The sequence below is a fragment of the Podarcis cretensis genome, assembly GCF_951804945.1.
Source record: "Podarcis cretensis genome assembly, chromosome: 6".
NCBI classification, from domain to species: Eukaryota; Metazoa; Chordata; class Lepidosauria; order Squamata; family Lacertidae; genus Podarcis; species Podarcis cretensis.
Window position 1 is genome coordinate 24,636,856 of NC_137175.1, and position 24,377 is coordinate 24,661,232.

The window sequence follows — 24,377 nt, forward strand, 5'->3', positions numbered from 1 at the left end:
CAAAACAGATAACTCTTACTAGAACTCAAACAAAGGAGGACCCAAGGATATTAGAATATCTGAAGAGTCACAGTGGAAGGAAAATGAGAAATTTATTCATCTCTAATAACCATCAGAAATAAGGGACTCCTGAGGAATAATCATGTGGTTTGCAAAAAAACACACACAATCAAAAGTGCATTCATTGCAAATGGTACCGTTTTGCTTAGATCACTTTGTAATAGAAGTCTTTTGAAGAATACCTCCTTTCCACTAAAAAGGTAAAGGTAAAGGTACCCCTGCCCATACGGGCCAGTCGTGTCTGACTCTAGGGTTGTGCGCCCATCTCACTTAAGAGGCCGGGGGCCAGCGCTGTCCGGAGACACTTCTGGGTCATGTGGCCAGTGTGATGAAGCTGCTCTGGCAAGCCGGCACCAGCGCAGCACACGGAAACGCCATTTACCTTCCCGCTATAAAGCGGTACCTATTTATCTACTTGCACTTAAGGGTGCTTTCGAACTGCTAGGTGGGCAGGAGCTGGGACCGAAAGACGGGAGCTCACCCCGCCGCGGGGATTTGAACCGCCGACCATGCGATCGGCAAGCCCTAGGCGCTGAGGTTTTACCCACAGCGCCACCCGCGTCCCACAGCACTTCCACTACATCAAAGTAAATACTGCATGCACAAAGCAGAGGGGCCCAAAAGGGACTCAAAGCATCTAAATATTGTTTCTAGAGTAGGAATTACACTTTCCCAGTTTGGCAAGGGCAATTTAGTTAGAAACAATATGGCTAATGCTAAAAGTAGCATATGAAATACACAAAGTAGCGCGCATGAAATATACTCAGAGTCGCAAAGTGATTTCATGCTCTTTATTCAGCTCATAGTGGTGAGGAGGAATGAATGAAAGTCCCCTCAAGGTATCTGCTTTATATACATTATTTACACAATGGGCTGAACATGATTGGCTAATTCCGGAATTCTACTGTAAGCCAATCAGGTTGTGGATTCACTTCTATCTGGAGCATGATTGGGTAGTTCCTGCCAACCAATCATACTGCTGCATTGTTCTAGGACCAATCAGACTGCTGCATTCTGAATCCTATTGTTCTAGGACCAATCAGGCTGCTGCCTTTTGGATCCTATTGTTCTAGGGCCAATCAGACTGCTGCAGTTTGGATCCTATTCAACCCAGTACATAACACCCCTCCCCTCTAAGTTCCAGTCCTGCCCGGGAGGTCGCATTCATAGTCCTCAAGGTACGCTGGCGGCCTACGTGTGCGTTGCGGCCTGGGGTGTTCCCTGGTCCGGGGTTCAGGTTCTGGCTCGTGTTCCAAGGATGCTGGCTGTGATGGGGCTGTTTGGTCTGGCGCAACCGGCTCACTCAGTCGTGGTTCTGGTTCCGGTGTCCTTTCGGCCTCGCAGGTCCTCTCTGTATTTACTGATTCTGCCTCTCCTGCTGGCCCCTCGTGCTCTATGGGCCTCACTGCCCCTCTGTTCCCTTGGGACTCCTCTGCCCTTTCCTCCTCCTGGTTTTCTCCTGGGAATCGTCGCCGTATCTGGTCGCAGTGGCGGCGCCAGCATTGCCCCCCATCCGTTAGCACCTCATACGACACGGGGCCAGTGACCCTGGTGACTGTGGCGGGTACCCATGCTGGGCCTGCCCCAAAATTCTTTGCGTACACTGGGTCCTGAGCCTCGAAGGTCCGGGGGTTCTTGCCTTCCCCCACCACTGCCTCATCCTGAGCTCTATCGGGGTGAAGGCGGTCCAATCTGATTGCAAGGCGCCGACCCATTAGTAGTTCAGCGGGGCTCCGGCCAGTCGTTGAGCTGGGGGTGCTGTGCTGTGCTAGAAGGAATGTGGCAAGGCGGTACTCCCAATCCCCTTGTGTCATACGGCGAAGGGTGTCCTTGGTGGTCCGCACCATGCGTTCTGCTTGGCCATTGGTGGCAGGGTGGAATGGCGCCGAACGGATGTGGCGGATGGCGTTCTGCGTTGTGAAGGTTTGGAATTCTCCTGACGTAAATGCAGTCCCGTTGTCTGAGACGAGAGTGTCAGGGAGCCCGTGGGTTGCAAACAGCCTGCGTAGTACCCGGATGGCTGCGGACGTAGAAGTGGACGGTACCAGTGCGACTTCCAGCCATTTGGTGTAGGAGTCCACCACTATGAAGAATGTTTTCCCCTGAAAGGGGCCAGCGAAGTCCACATGCAGGCGTGACCATGGTGCTCGGGCGGACTCCCAGGACTGGACTGGGGCCCTTGGGGGATCTGGGCGGGATTCTTGGCAGGCCTGGCAGTGTTTGACCCAGGCCTCTATCTCTCCGTCGATCCCCGGCCACCACACATAACTCCTGGCAAGGGCCTTCATTCTTACTACCCCTGGGTGTGTCTCGTGTAGGGCTGTGAGGACCCTTTTGCGGAGGGGCTGGGGAACAACGACCCTGCTTCCCCATAACAGGCACCCCTTGTGGGCTGACAGTTCATGTTTGCGGGTTGTGTAGCCGGCGAATTCTGGCCCGGGGCTGCTGCTGGGCCATCCCCTCCACACCCAGTCCAGGACCCGGGAGATGACCCTATCTTTCTTGGAATGGTGTGCAACTTCTTGTGCCTGAATGGGGCGGTCAGGAAGCAGCTCCAGGCTCATAACCTCTTGTGCAGCTGCTGGGTCGGGGCCTGTTTCCGGTAGTGGTAGCCTGCTGAGGGCGTCCGCATGGCCCATCGCCTTCCCCGGACGGTGAATCAGTGCATACTGGTAGCTGGCAAGGAAAATTGACCACCTGAGGACGCGAGGAGACAGCACTTGGGGGGTCTGCTTTTCAGGGGCAAACAAGCCAAGCAACGGCTTGTGGTCAGTCACCACGGTGAAGGGCCGCCCGTACAAGAAATCATGGAATTTTTTTACTCCCTTCACGATTGCCAGACCCTCCTTGTCGATTTGCGAGTAGTTCCGCTCGGTTGCGTTGAGTGTCTGGGAAAAGTATGCCACTGGTACCTCTCTTCCATCCGGGAGTTGGTGTCCCAGGACAGCGCCAATTCCATAGGGCGAGGCGTCGCATGCTAGCACCACCGGCAGCCTCTCGTCGAAGTGTGCCAAGACCGAGTTTGAGACAAGCAAGTCCTTGACTGCCTGGAATGCGGCCTCCTGGCGCTGGCCCCACACCCAAGGGGCCCGCTTGTCCAGGAGTCTGTGTAGGGGCTCCGCTACCGCCGCCTTGTGGGGAAGGAAGGAATGGTAAAAGTTCAATAGTCCCAAGAAGGCCTGAAGTTCAGTCTTGTTCTTTGGCGCTGGGGCATCACAAATGGCCCGTACCTTGTCCCCAGTCGGGTGGACCCCTTCTGCGTCCACCATAAATCCAAGAAAGTCCACCTGAGGCACTCCTAGTAGACATTTTTCCCGCTTCACCTTGAGACCCGCCGTCTGGAAACGGTGCAGAACGGTGCGGAGGCGGTCCTCAAACTCCTCTGGTGTGGGCCCGGCAATCAACACATCATCGAAGAAGGGGGTGACGCCAGGAATCCCTTTAAGTAGAGAGTCCATTAGATTCTGGAATATGCCTGGTGCCACGCTGATACCGAATTGCAGCCGCTTTACCCTGAATGCTCCTCTGTGCGTCACAATCGTCTGTGCCTCTGCTGTGGCCTCATCTACTGGCAACTGTTGATATGCTTGGGCCAAGTCCAGCTTGCCAAAAATTTTCGACCCAGCCAGGGTGGCAAGAACATGGCTGACCACTGGCACTGGGTATGCATGGGCCGTAAGGGCCTTGTTTATGGTACATTTGTAGTCTGCGCAGATGCGGACCGAACCATTAGGCTTGACGGGTGTGACAATTGGGGTTTCCCAGGGGGCATTAGGCACCGGCTCCAGCACTCCTTGCTCCACAAGCCGGTCCAATTCCTCGTCTATACGGGGTTTCAGGGCAAACGGGACCCGGCGGGCCTTGAGCCTGACCGGTCGTACTGCGGGGTCAAGCTGTAGAGCAATTGGGGGGCCCGTATACTGTCCCAATTTCCCATCAAAAACCCCCGGAAATTCCTTGCATATGGCGTCCACGTCCACTTGTAAGCTAGTGTGGTTCACCCCGGTGACGGCTAGCCCCAGTGGTCCAAACCATGCCAATCCCAGTAAGCTAATGTAGGGGCCCTTGACCACCAGCAATTCCAGTTGCCGCGTCCGCCCTCGGTATTGCACCCTGAAGGTCCCCACCCCCATTGTGGGGACATTACGTTTCTGGAAGTCCCGGAGGGTGAATGGGGCCGGCCTGAGTTTGGGACCCCCAGTAGGACACAGTTTCCTTAAGGTCCTTGCCGAGATTATGGATAGAGTTGAACCCGTGTCAAGCTCCATGCGGCATGGGGCCCCCTCTATCTGTACGTCAACATAAATTTTCTCTACGTTGGGGTGGGGCAACTGGTATACCTGGAAGTCCGTGAGCTCCGTCGAGTTGCCTTGGTGCGTTGGGCCCCGGGACCTGGGGCTCTTGGATTGGTCATCTGATGCCTGGCGTCGGGTGGGCCGAGCCCGACACACCCGGGCGATGTGTCCCGATTTTCTGCACTGCCTGCACTCTGCGTTGCGGAAACGGCAGGTCCTCCTCTCGTGACTTTCTCCGCAACTTGCGCAGTTCCCTCCTTCTCGTCGAGGCAGCTGTGGTATGTGGGCTGCTTGAGTGCGCTGCTGTACTCGGTGCACCTCCTCCCTGTTGGATCCTGAGTCGTCGGTGAGGTCTTCCTGGTGGACCCTCGGTTGGGATGGCTGGCTCGGCCGTGCCTCTTGCGTCGACCTCTCGGCAGCTTCCGTTGCCAGGGCCTCCTCCAGAGCGACCTGGAACGTTAGGTCCTTCTTAGCGTAGAGGCGTCGTTGCAGCTTCTCATCCCTCAGGCCACCGACGAGGCGGTCACGAAGCATGTTCTCCAGCTCTGAGAAGTTGCAGAACCGGGCGGCTTGGCGGAGAGAGGTCACAAACCCAGTTATGGTTTCCCCAGGGGCTTGCCGCTTTGCATAGAAGGCATTTCGACGAGCCACCACTGAGGGCTGTGGCGAAAAGTGCCCCTTCAGCTGATCCATTATTGTTTTGTATGGAACAGTAGCAACGTCTTCAGGCGCAAGGAGAGCCCGGGCAATTTCAAATGTCTCCTCTCCGCAAACGCTGAAGAATATTGCCCTCTTCTTGGCGTCTTCTTCATCGGTGACCCCTTTGGCTTCTAGGAGGAAGGTGAAACGGGAGGCGTACGCTTCCCAGTCTCCGGATGCTGGGTTGAACGGTGAGAAGCTGCTGTCGGTTGCCATTCTGAGTTCCTTGTGTCCCGGAGCTGAAGCCTGGATACACGGTGCGAGGCAGCGGTGCGGCAGGTGGCGGTGCTGCGGTGCTGTGTGTGGCAGTCAGCTCAGCGGGATCCCACCTTCGTCGCCAGTGAAATATACTCAGAGTCGCAAAGTGATTTCATGCTCTTTATTCAGCTCATAGTGGTGAGGAGGAATGAATGAAAGTCCCCTCAAGGTATCTGCTTTATATACATTATTTACACAATGGGCTGAACATGATTGGCTAATTCCGGAATTCTACTGTAAGCCAATCAGGTTGTGGATTCACTTCTATCTGGAGCATGATTGGGTAGTTCCTGCCAACCAATCATACTGCTGCATTGTTCTAGGACCAATCAGACTGCTGCATTCTGAATCCTATTGTTCTAGGACCAATCAGGCTGCTGCCTTTTGGATCCTATTGTTCTAGGGCCAATCAGACTGCTGCAGTTTGGATCCTATTCAACCCAGTACATAACAGCGCACCAGAGTTCCCTTTCGAACCACACTCACCTCAGGCAACCTTCCCCATGACCACTGCATGTGTGATTCAGAGCAAAGTGGCATTTCAGGATTTCGCATCTCCAACTCAGAGTCACTTTTCGGGGCTGATGCGCAGTTTGGAGGAAGGCTGTAAAAAGAAGATAAAAGCTGAAATATACTCAGAGTCGCAAAGTGATTTCATGCTCTTTATTCAGCTCATAGTGGTGAGGAGGAATGAATGAATGTCCCCTCTAAGTATCTGCTTTATATACATTATTTACACAATGGGCTGCACATGATTGGCTAATTCCGGAATTCTACTGTAAGCCAATCAGGTTGTGGATGTTATTCTAAAGCAGCAATGCAGCAGCAAGCAAAGGCTATAGCAGCCAAGTCTGCTGCTTGTGGCTGCAAAGCCAGACAGGATGTATGTGACTGTTGCCATGGAAACAAAGGGGCAGTCCATTCTGTACTGAGCACCGGATGTTAGCTCAGTGTGTGTGTCATATGACCTGTACAGGATGTACATGGGTGGAGTTTGGAGTTTTCTCTCTGTTTGTTGAACAGAGCGGACATGTTTTCTCTGTACTGAAGTGAAAGACAGGAATAAACGCAATGTAGATACATTTCTGTCTGAGTCTGATTCCCCTCCCTGGGGATATGCAGGGAGGAGAAGGAGGAGAGCAGTTGGTGTGTTTTTCTCACAGCCTGAGAAAAATCGCCGGAACGGACCTCGAGTGTTTTTACTGCCGGGAGTCGCCGGAGGGAGGTCAAAAGAATTCAGCCGGTGCCTGGAGAGATAGGCACATACCTCTGACCGAGCCTGAATTCTGACATTGGTAGCAGCTGACGGTTGCTACGATCCATGGGAGTCTGCATCAAGGAGACTGTATTCATCCCTCTCCATGGAGGCCTGAGATGGAGGCTGATTCTCTGCAGCTAGAAGCTGACCAGAAGAAGCTGAAAGCCAAGCTACGGAGCCCAGGTATGAGATTTTCGGGCTTAAGGGTGTGTATGCAGATGGATTAATTCTCTGCTTCACGGGAGCAACGTTTGGGAAAAACAGCTCCGAGAGAGAAGAGTCTGCATTCCAAACATTCCTGTGGTTTTTCCTGTCCAAGGAAAGGAATGTGGTTGCTTAGCAACGCAGGCCAGTTTCAAGATAAGGGCTGGAAGTCAGGCTATGCCCAGGGAGGCAAAAACAGCTCATGTTTTGACTAGGCCTTTACAAAGGACCTGTGAATGGGGACTTTCCAAGCAGCCAGTGTTATTGCTGCCAGGTGCACAGAGTGTAAACAAGCCAGCTATTGGATTTTAGAGGCTTGTGTTTGAGAGTCAATGCAAGGACTCAAAATGGATGCCAAGAAGGGGGAAGGCCTGCCTTCTCCACCCCTTTTGACCAGTGACAATTATGCATCTTGGTCTATTAAGATGAAGGCCTTGCTGCAGAATCAGAGACTGTTTAGGGTGATTGAGAACCCCATCCCTGCAGCACCAACGCCTGTTTGGGAGTCACAGGATATGAAGGCCAGAACTGCTATAATTCTGTGCGTGTCAGACTCTCAGCTTATTCATATACAAGATTTAGAGCACGCGAAAGATGTTTGGGACACGCTGAGAAGGACACATCAGAGAGATGCAGGTTCTTCAGCGTTGCTGTATTTTGAAAAGCTGACTAACCTGAGGCTTGCGCCTGATGGAGATGTTCAAGCGCACCTGACGGAAATGAAATTTCTGCGTCAGCAGATGGTGGAACGCAATTTCCATCTGGATGAGGAAGTGTTTTGCTTCATGGTGATCAACAGCCTGAATCGGACTTACAAAATGGTTGCCAGTCAGCTGGGGTCTCTCCCAGCGCAAGATCTAACGTCGGACAGGGTCTTTGCCGTGGTTCTGAACGAACATGACAGACGTGCCGCCCTGGAAGTCAAGGACAGGGGGAGGGAAGAACGGAGTTCAGACACCCCCACTGCTGTAGCTACTGGAGGAGACGCCGTAGCTTTGAACGTTGTCCGATGCCACAATTGTGGACAGACTGGGCATCTTCAGCGGAACTGCAGGATGCCACGTCAGAACAAAGGAGCCAAGGGAAGCTCCACGAAGTCTGAGGCGTCAGGCAGAAGTCGTGCCAAGTCACAGGCGAAGCCTGCAAAGGCTTTGATGTCCCTAAAAGCCACACCACAAGTGGGGAATTCTTTCATTTTAGACACGGGAGCGACGGTTCACATGACCCATCGCAGGGATTTGTTTTCGTCGTTTAAGAAGCAAAGCTTCGTTGTACAACAAGCCAACGGTCGAGAGCTGGAAGCCACCGGAATTGGGACTGTGTATCTTAAAAGTCTGAACTTGACTATAAACGATGTTTATTTGGTTCCAGAGTTGAAGTACAATCTGCTCAGCGTTTCGCAGATTGCCAAGAAGGGACTAAAACTGTCCTATGATGATCAACACTGCGAGATCTACAAAGATGGAGAGTTGTATCTTTCTGCCAAAGAGAAAGATGGACTGTATTTGTTGACTTTTGATCAAAGTGATTACATGGAATGTAATTCTTGTGATTCTAACATGATTTCTTTTGCAGGTGTAGCCAAGAAGAACGCCAAGCAGGTCACCTCGAGGGTCGACAAGGCATTTCAGCGGGTGTATGCTGATGTGATTGGTCCTTTAGCACCATCTAGAGGCAATGCAAAGTATTACCTAATCTGTGTTGATTCTTTTACAGGTTTTGTCTGGATTTATCTTTTGGAGAGACCGAAAGAAGCCTTAGAAAGGTTTAAAGAGTTTTGTGACAAGGTTAAAAATATGCATGATGCTGACATAGATTGTCTTTGCACAGATGAGAAGCCAATTTTTCTCTTACAGGATTTCCAGAGGTTCCTGAAGAAGAAAGGGATAAGACACAAAATTGCAGCTTCCGAAGAAGCTTGGAAGAGATGTGTCTGTGTTAGAGTGAACAAAGAATTGCAAAAGGGAATGCATGCGCAATTGCTTAGTTCGCATCTGCCACATGAGTACTGGGCTGAGTCGCTAATGTCATTTTGTTACACGTGGTTGAGAAAGGTTTCAAATGAATTGGGAAGTTCTCCTTTTGAGAAACTGTTCCACAGAAAACCTTCTGTTGCCCATTTCAAGGTTTTTGGATCTCATGTGAGAACAGAAACTCCGGGTGGAGTAAAGAATGCCAGAGGCATTTTTGTGGGTTATGAAAAGGGTCTCTACAGAGTAATTTTGTCTGAATCTGGTAAGGTGATTCTCACAAAGTTTCTAGAGAGTGCTCCTGAACAGGAGAGACTGATTGTTCACACATTTCCCACAGGAGATGATGATGATTCTGATGATGATGATGATGATGATGAGTTTGATCTTATTGAGTTCAGTAGTACTGATGATGACAGCGATAGCTCAGACAGCTCAGTTGTCACAGTCATTGAGAGGAAATCTCACATAATGACTAGACCCTCAGAAGAGGAGGATGAACCACTGATTAAGCTTAGTACTGGTTCTCCAGAGAGTTCAGAGGCTGAACCAGAAAGCAAGGAAGAGCAGCACCTCTTACGTAGGTCTGAGAGAGCAACGAAGGGTGTACCACCCAAGAGGTATTCAAAAGAGTTTGCCAACCAAGCTATTGCATGTGTTGCTGTTGTAAACGACCAAGGTCAAATTGAAGCTGTGTCTGAGTCAGAGACAAAGGCACAACAGAGAGTTGCTAACCAAGGTAATGCAGAAGCACTCATTCCTTGGAAGTCACACAACCAGAGAGGTACATTGGTAAAACCAGTGGCGGGTAGTTCCAAGGATGGAACTGAAACAACAGGGGAGTGTTATATGTATAACAACTGTTTGTTTTCTTCTCTGGATGACGCTTTGCTCGCAGCACGCATTGATACTTTAGGGGGAGTATGTTATTCTAAAGCAGCAATGCAGCAGCAAGCAAAGGCTATAGCAGCCAAGTCTGCTGCTTGTGGCTGCAAAGCCAGACAGGATGTATGTGACTGTTGCCATGGAAACAAAGGGGCAGTCCATTCTGTACTGAGCACCGGATGTTAGCTCAGTGTGTGTGTCATATGACCTGTACAGGATGTACATGGGTGGAGTTTGGAGTTTTCTCTCTGTTTGTTGAACAGAGCGGACATGTTTTCTCTGTACTGAAGTGAAAGACAGGAATAAACGCAATGTAGATACATTTCTGTCTGAGTCTGATTCCCCTCCCTGGGGATATGCAGGGAGGAGAAGGAGGAGAGCAGTTGGTGTGTTTTTCTCACAGCCTGAGAAAAATCGCCGGAACGGACCTCGAGTGTTTTTACTGCCGGGAGTCGCCGGAGGGAGGTCAAAAGAATTCAGCCGGTGCCTGGAGAGATAGGCACATACCTCTGACCGAGCCTGAATTCTGACAGTGGATTCACTTCTATCTGGAGCATGATTGGGTGGTTCCTGCCAACCAATCATACTGCTGCATTGTTCTAGGACCAATCAGGTTCTGGCTCATGTTCCAAGGATGCTGGCTGTGATGGGGCTGTTTGGTCTGGCGCAACCAGCTCGCTCAGTCGTGGTTCTGGTTCCGGTGTCCTTTCGGCCTCGCGGGTCCTCTCTGTATTTACTGATTCTGCCTCTCCTGCTGGCCCCTCCTGCTCTATGGGCCTCATTGCCCCACTGTTCCCTTGGGACTCCTCTGACCTATCCTCCTCCTGGTTTTCTCCCGGGAATCATCGCCGTATCTGGTCGCAGTGGTGGCGCCAGCATTGCCCCCCATCCATTAGCACCTCGTACGACACGGGGCCAGTGACCCTGGTGACTGTGGCGGGTACCTATGCTGGGCCTGCCCCAAAATTCTTTGCGTATACTGGGTCCTGGGCCTCGAAGGTCCGGGGGTTCCTGCCTTCCCCCACCACTACCTCATCCTGAGCTCTATCGGGGTGAAGGCAGTCCAATCTGATTGCAAGGCACCGACCCATTAGTAGCTCAGCGGGGCTCCGGCCAGTTGTTGAGCTGGGGGTGCTGTGCTAGAAGGAATGTGGCAAGGCGGTACTCCCAATCCCCTTGCGTCATGCGGCGAAGGGTGTCCTTGCTGGTCCGCACCATGCGTTCTGCTTGGCCATTAGTGGCAGGGTGGAATGGCGCCAAACGGATGTGGCGGATGGCATTCTATGCTGTGAAGGTATGGAATTCTCCTGACGTAAATGCAGTCCCGTTGTCTGAGACGAGAGTGTCAGGGAGCCCGTGGGTTGCAAACAGCCTGCGTAGTACCCAGATGGCTGCGGACGTAGAAGCGAACAGTACCAGTGCGACTTCCAGCCATTTGGTGTAGGAGTCCATCACTATGAAGAATGTTTTCCCCGGAAAGGGGCCAGCGAAGTCCACATGCAGGTGTGACCATGGTGCTCGGGCAGACTCCCAGGACTGGACTGGGGCCCTTGGGGGATCTGGGCGGGATTCTTGGCAGGCCTGGCAGTGTTTGACCCAGGCCTCTATCTCTCCGTCGATCCCCGGCCACCACACATAACTCCTGGCCAGGGCCTTCATTCTTACTACCCCTGGGTGTGTCTCGTGTAGGGCTGTGAGGACCCTTTTGCGGACGGGCTGGGGAACAATCACCCTGCTTCCCCATAACAGGCACCCCTTGTGAGCCGACAGTTCATGTTTGTGGGTTGTGTAGCCGGTGAATTCTGGCCCGGAGCTGCTGCTGGGCCATCCCCTTCACACCCAGTCCAGGACCCGGGAGATGACCATATCTTTCTTGGAATGGTGTGCAACTTCTTGTGCCTGAATGGGGCAGTCGGGAAGCAGCTCCAGGCTCATAACCTCTTGTGCAGGTGCTGGGTTGGGGCCTGTTTCCGGTAGTGGTAGCCTGCTGAGGGCGTCCGCATGACCCATCGCCTTCCCAGGGCGGTGAATCGGTGCATACTGGTAGCTGGCAAGGAAAATTGACCACCTGAGGACGCGAGGAGACAGCACTTGGGGGTCTGCTTTTCGGGGGCAAACAAGCCAAGCAACGGCTTGTGGTCAGTCACCACGGTGAAGGGCCGCCCGTACAAGAAATCATGGAATTTTTTTACTCCCTTCACGATTGCCAGACCCTCCTTGTCAATTTGCGAGTAGTTCCGCTCGGTTGTGTTGAGTGTCTGGGAAAAGTATGCCACCGGTACCTCGCTTCCATCCAGGAGTTGGTGTCCCAGGACAGTGCCAATTCCATAGGGCGAGGCGTCGCATGCTAGCACCACCGGCAGCCTCTCGTCAAAGTGTGCCAAGACCGAGTTTGAGACAAGCAAGTCCTTGACTGCCTGGAATGCGGCCTCCTGGCACTGGCCCCACACCCAAGGGGCCCGCTTGTCCAGGAGTCTGTGTAGGGGCTCAGCTACCGCCGCCTTGTGGGGAAGGAAGGAATGGTAAAAGTTCAATAGTCCCAAGAAAGCCTGAAGTTCAGTCTTGCTCTTGGGCACTGGGGCATCACAAATGGCCCGTACCTTGTCCCCAGTCGGGTGGACCCCTTCTGCATCCACCATAAATCCCAGAAAGTCCACCTGAGGCAATCCTAGTAGACATTTTTCCCGCTTCACCTTGAGACCCACCGTCTGGAAACGGTGCAGAACGTTGCGGAGGCAATCCTCAAACTCCTCTGGTATGGGCCCGGCAATCAACACATCATCGAAGAAGGGGGTGATGTCAGGAATCCCTTTAAGGAGGGAGTCCATTAGATTCTGGAATACGCCTGGTCCACACTGACACCGAATCGCAGCCGCTTTACCCTGAACGCTCCTCTGTGCGTCACAATCGTCTGTGCCGCTGCTGTGGCCTCATCTACTGGCAGCTGTTGATATGCTTGGGCCAAGTCCAGCTTGCCAAAAATTTTCGACCCAGCCAGGGTGGCAAGGACATGGCTGACCACTGGCACTGGGTATGCATGGGCCGTGAGGGCCTTGTTTATGGTACATTTGTAGTCTGCGCAGATGCGGTCTGAACCATTAGGCTTGACGGGTGTGACGATTGGGGTTTCCCAGGGGGCATTAGGCACCGGCTCCAGCACTCCTTGCTCCACGAGCCAGTCCAATTCCTCGTCTATACGGGGTTTCAGGATGAATGGGACCCGGCGGGCCTTGAGCCTGACCGGTCGTACTGCGGGGTCAAGCTGTAGAGGAATGGGGGGGCCCGTATACTGTCCCAATTTCCCATCGAAACCCCCTGGAAATTCCTTGCATATGGCATCCACGTCTACTTGTAAGCTAGTGTGGTTCACCCCGGTGACGGCTAGCCCCAGTGGTCCAAACCATGCCAATGTAGGGGCCCTTGACCACAAGCAAGTCCAGTTGCCGCGTCCGCCCTCGGTATTGCACCCTGAAGGTCCCCACCCCCATTGTGGGAACCTTACGTTTCTGGAAGTCCCGGAGGGTGAATGGGGCCGGCCTGAGTTTGGGACCCCCAGTAGGACACAGTTTCCTTAAGGTCCTTGCCGAGATTATGGATAGAGTTGAACCCATGTCAAGCTCCATGCGGCATGGGGCCCCCTCTATCTGTACCTCTACATAAATTTTCTCTACGTTGGGGTGGGGCAACTGGTATACCTGGAAGTCCGTGAGCTCCATCGAGTTGCCTTGGTGCGTTGGGTCCTGGGACCTGGGCTCTTGGATTGGTGATCTGATGGCTGGCGTCGGGTGGGCCGAGCTCGACACACCTGGGCAATGTGTCCCGATTTTCTGCACTGCCTGCACTCTGCGTTGCGGAAACGGCAGGTCCTCCTCTTGTGACTTTCCCCGCAGCTTGTGCAGTTCCCTCCTTCTCGTCGAGGCAGCTGTGGTCTGTGCGCTGCTGTACTCGGTGCTGTACTTCCTGTCAGATCCTGAGTCGTCGGTGAGACCCTCGGTTGGGACGGCAGGCTCGGCCATGCCTCTTGCGTCGACCTCTCGGCAGCTTCCGTTGCCAGGGCCTCCTCCAGAGCAACCTGGAACGTTAGGTCCTTCTTAGCGTAGAGGCGTCGTTGCAGCTTCTCATCCTTCAGGCCACTGACGAGGCGGTCACGAAGCATGTTCTCCAGCTCTGAGAAGTTGCAGAACCGGGCGGCTTGGCGGAGAGAGGTCACAAACCCAGTTATGGTTCCCCCAGGGGCTTGCCGCTTTGCGTAGAAGGCATTTCGATGAGCCACCACTGAGGGCTGCGGCGAAAAGTGCCCCTTCAGCTGTTCCATTATTGTTTTGTATGGAACAGTAGCGACGTCTTCAGGTGCAAGGAGAGCCCGGGCGATTTCAAATGTCTCCTCTCCGCAGACGCTGAAGAATATCGCCCTCTTCTTGGCATCTTCTTCGTCGGTGACCCCTTTGGCTTCTAGGAGGAAGGTGAAACGGGAGGCGTACGCTTCCCAGTCTCCAGATGCTGGGTTGAACGGCGAGAAGCTGCTGTCGGTTGCCATTCTGAGTTCCTTGTGTCCCGGAGCTGAAGCCTGGATACACGGTGTGAGGCAGCAGTGCGGCAAGTGGCGGTGCTGCGGTGCTGTGTGTGGCAGTCAGCTCAGCGGGATCCCACCTTTGTCGCCAGTGAAATATACTCAGAGTCGCAAAGTGATTTCATGCTCTTTATTCAGCTCATAGTGGTGAGGAGGAATGAATGAATGTCCCCTCTAAGTATCTGCTTTATATACATTATTTACACAATGGGCTGCACATGATTGGCTAATTCCGGAATTCTACTGTAAGCCAATCAGGTTGTGGATTCACTTCTATCTGGAGCATGATTGGGTGGTTCCTGCCAACCAATCAGACTGCTGCATTCTGAATCCTATTGTTCTAGGACCAATCAGACTGCTGCAGTTTGGATCCTATTCAACTCAGTACATAACAAAAGCAAACACTTTTTACTAGCTGTTATGGAGAAGCCTACTGGGGCGGGGCATCAGGCAAAAGGAAAAAGGGCTTAGCCCAAGGCATTTCTTGTCAAAAGCAGTTCTCCTGACCTGAAACTCATCAGGATAACATAAGGAGAGCCAGCAGGATCAGGGCAACAGTCCATCTCATCCAGCATCCTGCACTTGCAGTAGCTACAGGGCCATCTTTAACCAGGGGTGCCGAATGTGTACTGGTCCTTCTCGATTGGCAGCAGTGAGAAGCAATGGAGTGAATGTCCCCCCCCCCCATCGCTCTGTTACTCCGTAGCGTCAAATATTCCCAACGAGTCAGGAAAGAAAAGCAGTTTTTTCTGCTGCGTCATTGTTACAGGTGAGTGATCCCCCCCCAAAAAAGCTCAACAACTTTGGCTTCCCCCAAAAGCTCAATAAAAGTTAATAAGGGGGTGGCTAAACTAAATTTGGGACGCGGGTGGCGCTGTGGGTTAAACCACAGAGCCTAGGACTTCCTGATCAGAAGGTTGGTGGTTCGAATCCCCGCGAGGGGGTGTGCTCCCGTTGCTCGGTCCCTGCTCCTGCCAGCTTAGCAGTTTGAAAGCACGTCAAAGTGCAAGTAGATAAATAGGTACCACTCCAGTGGGAAGGTAAACGGCGTTTCCGCGTGCTGCTCTGGTTCGCCAGAAGCGGCTTAGTCATGCTGACCACATGACCAACAAAGCGAGATGAGCGCCGCAACCCCAGAGTGGGTCACGACTGGACCTAATGGTCAGGGGCCCCTTTACCTTTTAAACTAAATTTGGGGGCACTGGGTAGATCTTTGCACCCCAGCAGCACATATGTTAAAGACTGCCCTGAGTAGCTAACCATTACTGCCTTTGACCATGGAAGCATAGCATAGTCATTGTGGCTAGAGAGATGTATCCTCCTTGAATTTATCTAAGCCTCTTTTAAAGCTATCCAAGTTAGTGGCCATCAGTACCTCTTGTGGGAGTGTATAACATTTGGACTCCCATGCTTCTGGCCAGGCTAATGGAATATCTCACTCTACCTCCAAAAAGCTTTTTCACATGTGCTCAAGGGGCTGTATTAACATGTGGGCTTTCGGACCTTTCTTTTTTAAACAGTTTAGCATCACATACTGACCTCTGTAGGGGAGCTAGCTCTCCATCAGAATAGGGATAAGCTTCTTTAGGTTGCAGAGCTCCAGCTCCTTCATTCTGAGTGTCAGTGAACGAGTAATACATTGTGTTGCTGGTAAGGAACATTACAAGGAAAATTAGGTACAATGACAAATAAATAGTTCTTAACTGAGTGCTGAAGTGTCTCCATAGGCCCTATTTACACGGCTCTGTTTTACATTGACTTAACATTACAGTGGTGCCCCGCAAGACGAAAAACTCGCTAGACGAAAGAGTTTTCCGTTTTGGAGGTGCTTCGCAAAACGAATTTCCTATGGGCTTGCTTCGCAAGACGAAAATATCTTGCGAGTTCCTGCGGGGTTCCCCCCCCTTTTTCTAAGCCGCTAAGCCGCTAAAAGCCGCTAAACCGCTAATAGCGCTAATCTGCTAAGCCGTCAATGGGCTTGCTTCGCAAGACGAAAAAACCGCTAGACAAAGAGACTCGCGGAATGGATTCTTTTCGTCTTGCGAGGCACCACTGTACTCCCACAGCAGAATCCAAACTCAGAGCACGTCATCTGCAAGTTTCTTGCATGTATTTCTTCTATGCAGCCATGACATGGGAAGTTCATGTTTTGCTTTCAAGCCACATTTCCAGTCCTCCAAATAATTACAGTGGTACCTCGGGTTAAGTACTTAATTTGTTCCGGAGGTCTGTTCTTAATCTGAAACTGTTCTTAACCTGAAGCACCACTTTAGCTAATGGAGCCTCCTGCTGCTGCTGCGCCACCGCAGAACGATTTCTGTTCTCATCCTGAAGCAAAGTTCTTAACCAGAGGTACTATTTCTCGGTTAGCGGAGTCTGTAACCTGAAGCGTATGTAACCTGAAGTGTATGTAACCCAAGGTACCACTGTATGGGGAATTTGGATAGACCTCTAAAACAAAACCACATACCCTGTTATAGTTTCTTGACATTAATTTTGGATGATCACCCAGTATGTTCTGAGATACCATATGGAGAAATTCATCGGCATGGCAATGTGTAAACCACCTATGACTCTACAGTCTAAATGATGTCAAGAGAAAAGTAGGATGTGGTCAATTACTACTTTTTTCTACAAAGCAAACATAGCACATGATCAGTAGCCTAGAGAGTCCCCTTACTGTTCTGACAAGCGAAATACAAACCAATTAGTCACACAGATATCCCAAGGAAAGACCCCACATTACACTATAAAAAAACTGTATGTTTCCTTTTCTCTTAGCTTAGCCTTCTAATATGGCTATGAAGTTTGACAATTAAATTTAGAGTGTGCACACAATGTGTGATAATATATTGTACATTCAGTGCAGGGGGCTTTTGATGGCATTGTACAAACACAGCATTATCCTCATGTTGTTCCTGTCCCATGCCATTTGTCAATCAAAAGCACATTCTTATATGGTTATAATCAGTGCTCTCTTTTTTTCTAAAAAAATGTTTAGTACTCTCATTTTCCTATTCATATTGAAATACTGCCCCTCAATAAGGCCAAACTTAGATTCACAAAATGTTTAGGGGTATGTGTACCCCTGCGTCCCCCCAGAAAAAAAAGCACTGGTTATAATCAATTTTGTGCTGAGAGAGCACTTTCTCAGGTTACCCCTTATATACTGGCATTGCAGGGCTGTGCCACTCCGTTTCACTGTAATTTCCTAAAAAAGGGTGCATCTGCCCCACCTGACCTCTGACTATTAAGGAGCTTTAAACAGTCATCTAGCCCCAGTAAATGCTCTCCTGGCCAGCCCCTGAACTCCCAGCAGCAAAACAGCAAAACAACAAAATGTATTGCACAGCTGCAAAGCTGGTGCAAATATCAATGATGGCTGGCATTTGCAGTAATTCAACACATGATGGCAATCCAAGTTTTGGTTACAACCTACTTACTTGGAAGTCAACAGCTTCCGCTTCTCCTCCAGAGATTTCTCACTTTCAGTCCCTCCTTCTTCTTCTTCTGAAGTGGAGTCTCCCAGTGACTCCCTCTTCTTTGGTTTCTTCTTGCGCCATCTTTTCTTGCGAAGGGCTGTTTCTGAGCCCAAGACTTCAGGGTTTCCATGCAAGCTGGACGATCTGGACACAGGCTCTGCATTTTTCTCCAGTGGGATGGGAGATGTGCACATGGAAGTGGGGATGCTCTCCTGGAACAAGGGGAGGGGCGCACACAAAAATGCTCAACCTCTGACCCAAGTTAGGAGCTGATTAAACTATAAAGCAGAAACGGGGAACCTGTGACTCTCAATGTTGTAGAACTTCACTCCCCATCAACCCCAGTCAGGAGTGGTGGGAGTTGTAGTTCAACAGCATCTGGAGGGCCACAGGTTCCTTGTGGCTACTATAAAGGTAAAGGTAAAGGTACCCCTGCCCATACGGGCCAGTCTTGACAGACTCTGGGGTTGTGCGCCCATCTCACTTAAGAGGCCAGGGGCCAGCGCTGTCCGGAGACACTTCCGGGTCACGTGGCCAGCGTGACATCGCTGCTCTGGCGAGCCAGAGCCGCACACGGAAACGCCGTTTACCTTCCCGCTGGTAAGCGGTCCCTATTTATCTACTTGCACCCGGAGGTGCTTTCGAACTGCTAGGTTGGCAGGCGCTGGGACCGAGCAGCGGGAGCGCACCCCGCCGCAGGGATTCGAACCGCCGACCTTTCGATCGGCAAGCCCTAGGCGCTGAGGCTTTAACCCACAGCGCCACCTGCGTCCCTTTGTGGCTACTATAAAACCAGGCAAATCAATACCTGGAATGGCAAACAGAAGGAGAGTATACTGTGGCCTCTGCAACTGGTCAGGAGACAAAGGAATGCTGGGAGGTTGAACCCCCTCCCTCTTAGGAAACCAACATCACAGCAAGGGGAAGAACAGCCTGGCTCCATGCCTCATCAGCCAATGAAAGAATAGCTGTAGGGAGCCTTCTCCCCCACTCCTCCCCACCAGAAAGAACATTTGTCTTTAATGGTATGTTGCTCTGAGGCTATGCAGTAGAAATGAACACCACTCAGGATCCCATATATTGACTTGAGGAGTAAGGGCTATTGATGTGCATCTGTTATTGCAATCTCTTGTAATATCATTGAATGCTAGGTATAAATCCACAGAAACAAACAAAGATAAACCTTGGAAAAAATTTATGTTAGGGCTCATCCTGACTTTCTTTTGTGCTGTGCTTTCCAGTGCTTTTCCAAGCGCATGTCTGAACAAAGGTCTGTATAGTTAAAGCTATGGTTTTCCCAGTGGTGATGTATGGAAGTGAGAGCTGGACCATAAAGAAGGCCGATCGCCAAAGAATTGATGTTGTGGTTCGCTTTGTGGAATAAAGACACACGGAAACAGTGTATAAGGTTAATGGGCAAGAAAAGGCCACAACTTCATTGATTACAGCAAGTGAGAAGGTATTGGCTTAGGCATTGGACCATGAAAGATTGACTCCACCCACTCGGAGAGGGGTGAGTCTAAAGAGGGGTTATTCACCAGTAGGAGGAGCCTGTTGATGCTAATACAACTATAAGCTCTCCCCTGATGTCACCGAGGGTTGTGTCATGGCCCCCCGCCACACAGGCATTGGACAGGATCCACGACCGCCGGATTCCTTTAACGGAATACCCAAATTTGAAGGGGTAGGTGATGGCCACACCTTGCCCTTCCACACACCAACAACACATTCCAATGCCTAACCGCCATCCGAGCCCAAGAGGCTCGCCGCCAATACCCTCACAGCTGTAACCAATCCTTAATACTGCTGATGATGCTACCTAACCAAATGTCATTCCCCAGATCTGAAAGATGAACCCCGTCATCCCGGAACAAGGCCTGATCGCCTATCCGGATACCATCATGAGAGATAACTAGGCCATTCATAAAATGCACTTTGTGGGCAATCACACGATTTAAGAGTTTCCTGGATTTTTTAATGGCCATAATGTTCTGTGCACTGCGCCAAACTATTCTCTTTAGGAGCGAGGACCAGAACACAGTTGTTCCGGGACATAAAGCAGCAAGCTCGTCCAAGTCTTTTTTTCATGCTCCACAACAAGTCCACGGTCTTTCTACTGACGAGGTCATTCTCCCCCAGTTGAAGAATATGGATGTCAGGGGGGCCAAACGCAGCAACTCTTTATTTCAGCAATAAGAAGTGAGGCAGAATGGCTGGCACGGCAGTATCTTAAACCGCAAACCACGCCCCCACCAAGCCCCCCGGTTGGGCGCTTACCTGTGGGCATCGTGCGCCAGCCAGGTGAGTGGGGCAGGGGGCATAACGCCCCCTGCATGATGCAGAAATCGCGTCCCGCCCACAACACCTCCCCTCTGGGAGGGGGAGAGGCTCTTTTGAATTATGGTGCTGGAGGAGACTCTTGAGAATCCCATGGACTGCAAGAAGATCAAACCTATCCATTCTGAAGGAAATCAGCCCTGAGTGCTCACTAGAAGGACAGATCCTGAAGCTGAGGCTCCAATACTTTGGCCACCTCATGAGAAGAGAAGACTCCCAGGAAAAGACCCTGATGCTGGGAAAGATTGATGGCGCAAGGAGAATGGGAAAACAGAGGACGAGATGGTTGGACAGTGTTCTCGGAGCTACCAACATGAGTTTGACCAAACTACAGGAGGCTGTGGAAGACAAGAGTGCCTGGCGTGCTCTGGCCCATGAGGTCACGAAGAGTCGGACAACTAAACAACAACCACCTCTGAATTGGAACAGGTGTCAATCTGCAAAAAACCTGATTGTTCTGATTCAGCAGTAATCAGCAGGCTTTCCCAGGGAAAGGTGTAAGGACAAAAACAAAAAACAAAAAACCACCACTTGGACACAGACCTGGAAAGTACAGTGCAAAAGAGAGACTAGATGAGCCAGTCAAATGCAAAGGATCAGCTGGCTTTATCATCTATCTGGGAGACCAATGCAGGAAGAATTTGGAATCCTATTCCTTGCTTTATCCCAGGGATTGAGGTGCACAGGCTATTAAGTCAGAATTGCTTCTCTCATTTGTTATGGTTAACTTTGGCATGATGAGAAGTTAGCAATGAAAAGGCAGGGGCATTTTAAGAAAGGGCCTTCCTTCCTTCCTTTTTTGGCCACTGTTGTAGGACCAAATTCTTGGACTACTATTACTGCCAGAGAGTGGGAAAAGCCCAGGATATAGAAACAGGTAGTGAGGATAGCAAATGAATAGAGTGCGGAGAGAGGAAAAAAAGAGGATAACTCCAACTTTTTTCATGTCTTCATTAGGGGACAATGAACATACATGGGGGTGGATCATTGCTTGAAAGCTGCCCCTCCTAGTTTACATTGTTGGTAATGAACAGCCGAAAGACATCTATAAAATGCTTTATCAGCTGCTCCACCTCTCTGAGTGAGCTTAGAAATACCGGAAGCCTACTGTACAGTGCCACAAAGTCTGAATTTGGCACCCAGAAAATTTCAGCAGAGAATTATGATGGGCTTCAGAGCACGTTTCTCTGAGGATCCATTTAATAGATGAACTTTTTTCTCATGAACTTTTTCCCCTGAAGAGAAGCTTCTCTTTCATACAAAGCTTTGGATATCTATTGAAATGTGATCACTTCTTGTTGAATGAGCCAGAAGTACCTGGCAAAGTCTCAAAAGGTGGATAGAGTTGTCCGATTTCAAGAGAACAGGGCTTCAGAAACTAGCCAAAACAGACAAAATATATCTAAAATGAGTAAATATATGCAGATGGTCTTGATTTGCTATGCTCCAGAGAATCAGGGCCTTCTCAGTACCAACTTCACACACATTGTAGTGGTTTCGAGGAAGAGAACAGAAAAGCCCTGTCGCAGGAGGTTACCAAGATCGCATCTGAAAATTTGCTTCCCCCCAAAATGTAATTTGTTAGAGGAATTGTAACTCTGATGGGTAAAGTTCCCAGGATCCTTTGGGGGAGGGAAAGCAATGTGTTTTCAATGTGACCCAAGAAAGGGCCAAGCACTGGACTAGCAAAAAAAATAAAAAGCAAGACAAGAAATCCAGTAGATTATGGTCTGAGATATAGGACGAATTTATCCAGATTGTTGAGAGGCATGGCCAAAGACTTGGGTAATCTTTTTATGATACGGTGCTCTGTGTGAGGCAAAAAAATGACACCTCTGAATGGATCTTCTCAATTTTGTGACCCCTTGGCTTGTTGCCCTGTGCAGGAGTACCGCCTGCACTACCCCCTAAAACCAATGATGAGGAGTGAGAAGTAAGGCAAAAGAGTATTGGGAAAACAAGAAGCCTTCAGTGTAGTCTATTTGGAAGCTGAAAAGTTGAGGGGTAGTTTTTAATGTTAGTATCTTCCCACCTTGCATTCCTCTGACTCCTGGACAAAAAAGGCTTCTCCATTGTCACCCAGCTTCATATGCAGATTGACTGGCTCGCCATTAATTTCAATGTCAACCTACAAAAAAAGAAGTTTAATTGTTTTTAGCCTAGGAAGCAATCCCAGAAAAGGCAATGGTGAAGTTAACACAAAAAAACATCCTAACCACTTTCCATATCTGGGACTTAGAGATGTATGAGGAATTTGATCTTTGTGAATTTCAAGACCAAGCTGACCTCATCCACATTGTGAGGAATAGTTATCCCCTGCCTTTCACACTTCCAAAATATTCCAGTGCTTCAGCTCAAAAAACAATAAACCACACAGGGAACTTTATGTATTGGGATGACATGCAAATATAGTGCAGTTAATTAACAAACACATTAAAAATCATTTTAAAATGCACATTTTGAAAGACGATACAACAGAGAAATTTGTATTTTGATAGATGTGGATGAATGTTTTCATTTTTCATTTCTAAAAATGAATTTTCATGCAGGTTATTCATAAACACATATTAGATTAGTGCAGAAACAGCACAGCATGGAATTGTGTAATGTTACCTCACCAGCTTTGATACGAGTTGCTGCTTTTTATAGCAAGAGAATAAAATTAAACCAGGCACTGCTTAGTTTATAATCGCAGTCGAAACACATGAACATGCAAATTCATAATTGTACATGCTAGACTTTTTCAGGCTAAGTGAAAGAAAAACAGTCCGGCCTGGTTTTTTTTTCTTTTTCTAAAAAAGATCAGCCTGGCTGCAGGCCTGGTTTTACTGTGAGAACTTTTGACACAGCACATTCCAGTGATATAATTCTAATTTAAATGGGGGCTTGCTTTCCAAATGGACAACTGCCTCTGGCGTCCAAGAAAGCACCTCATCTCTCCATGCCATAAAACTAGCCTTTCTCCATCATGAACCCTCTTTAGCGGCCCATGCTTCCATTTTGTCCCCCACCCACTACATTAACAGGACTTTGGTCAGAGACAAGGGAGAAAATACACTTAGTCACATTTCCTTTAATAAATATTATGCTTCACTTAAACCCCATCGTCACGAATGAGCATAGCAGATTTGAAATTGCAGGAAGCCAGCGGAAAGGTTGAAGTACATGTTGTACCTCATGGTGTGTATATATATTTTTAAAAGGTCAGGAACAATGTGGCATGAGATAAAGCAACAAACAAGCTCGTCTCCCCACATAGCAGGCACATCTTTGTGCAATATGGATCACTTGGCTGTACTGTGCAGAACACAGGTCCAATTCAAAAATGGCCCTCAGCAGGATGCATGACAAGTACCCACCTCCACTGTAAAACTGGTAAATAATAAATAATAATAATAATAATAATAATAATAATTTATTATTTCTACACCACCCATCTGGCTGGGTTTCCCCAGTCACTCTGGGCGGCTTTCAACAGAACATTAAAAACAGAATAAAACTTCAGATATTAAAAACTTCCCTAAACAGGGCTGGCTTCAGATGTCTTCTAAAAGTCAGATAATTGTTTATTTCCTTGACATCTGATGGGAGGGCGTTCCACAGGGCAGGCGCCACTACCGAGAAGGCCCTCTGCCTGGTTCCCTGTAACCTCACTTCTTGCAGGGAGGGAACTGCCAGAAGGCCCTCAGAGCAGGTCCTTAGTGTCCAGGCAGAACGATAGGGGTGGAGACACTCCTTCAGGTATACTGGGCCGAGGCTGTTTGGGGCTTTAAAGGTCAGCACCAACACTTTGAATTGTGCTCGGAAATGTACTGGTTATGTTGTTTGAGCCAATGTGACCTTGGACCAGTGTGTTTCTAGATTGTGCTTTTGTGGCTTCCCATATGTCTCACAGGGGACGCGGGTGGCGCTGTGGGTTAAAGCCTCAGCGCCTAGTACTTGCCGATCGAAAGGTTGCGGCGGGGTGCGCTCCCGTCTTTCGGTCCCAGCACCTGCCAACCTAGCAGTTCGAAAGCACCCCCGGGTGCAAGTAGATAAATAGGGACCGTTTACTAGCGGGAAGGTAAATGGCATTCCGTGTGCTGCGCTGGCTCGCCAGATGCAGCTTGTCACGCTGGTCACGTGACCCGGAAGTGTCTGCAGACAGCGCTGGCTCCCGGCCTCTAGAGTGAGATGAGCGCACAACCCTAGAGTCTGTCAAGACTGGCCCGTACGGGCAGGGGTACCTTTACCTTTATATGTCTCACAGGAGACAACTGGACAGGTAACAAATTTGGGCTCAAGGGTTAATGGAAGTTCAACTCTTTCCTATTTGGCAGGCATGTTTAGAGAATTTTTAACCAATCGTCAATCTATAAT

The 24,377-nt window shown here is 50.0% G+C and overlaps 1 protein-coding gene across 3 annotated transcripts in view; it reads right to left on the reverse strand.

Moving 5' to 3' along the window:
- Nucleotides 1-24,377, reverse strand: part of LPIN3 (lipin 3) — a 51,879-nt gene that overhangs the window by 16,538 nt on the left and 10,964 nt on the right. For all 3 annotated transcript variants that reach the window (XM_079979084.1, XM_079979082.1, XM_079979083.1), the window contains exons 3-6: nucleotides 22,051-22,146; nucleotides 17,643-17,893; nucleotides 15,739-15,846; nucleotides 5,799-5,916 (exon numbers count right to left, since the gene is read on the reverse strand). In XM_079979084.1, coding sequence (XP_079835210.1) covers nucleotides 5,799-5,916; nucleotides 15,739-15,846; nucleotides 17,643-17,893; nucleotides 22,051-22,146 — 573 coding nt within the window. The remainder of the gene's footprint in view (nucleotides 1-5,798; nucleotides 5,917-15,738; nucleotides 15,847-17,642; nucleotides 17,894-22,050; nucleotides 22,147-24,377) is intronic.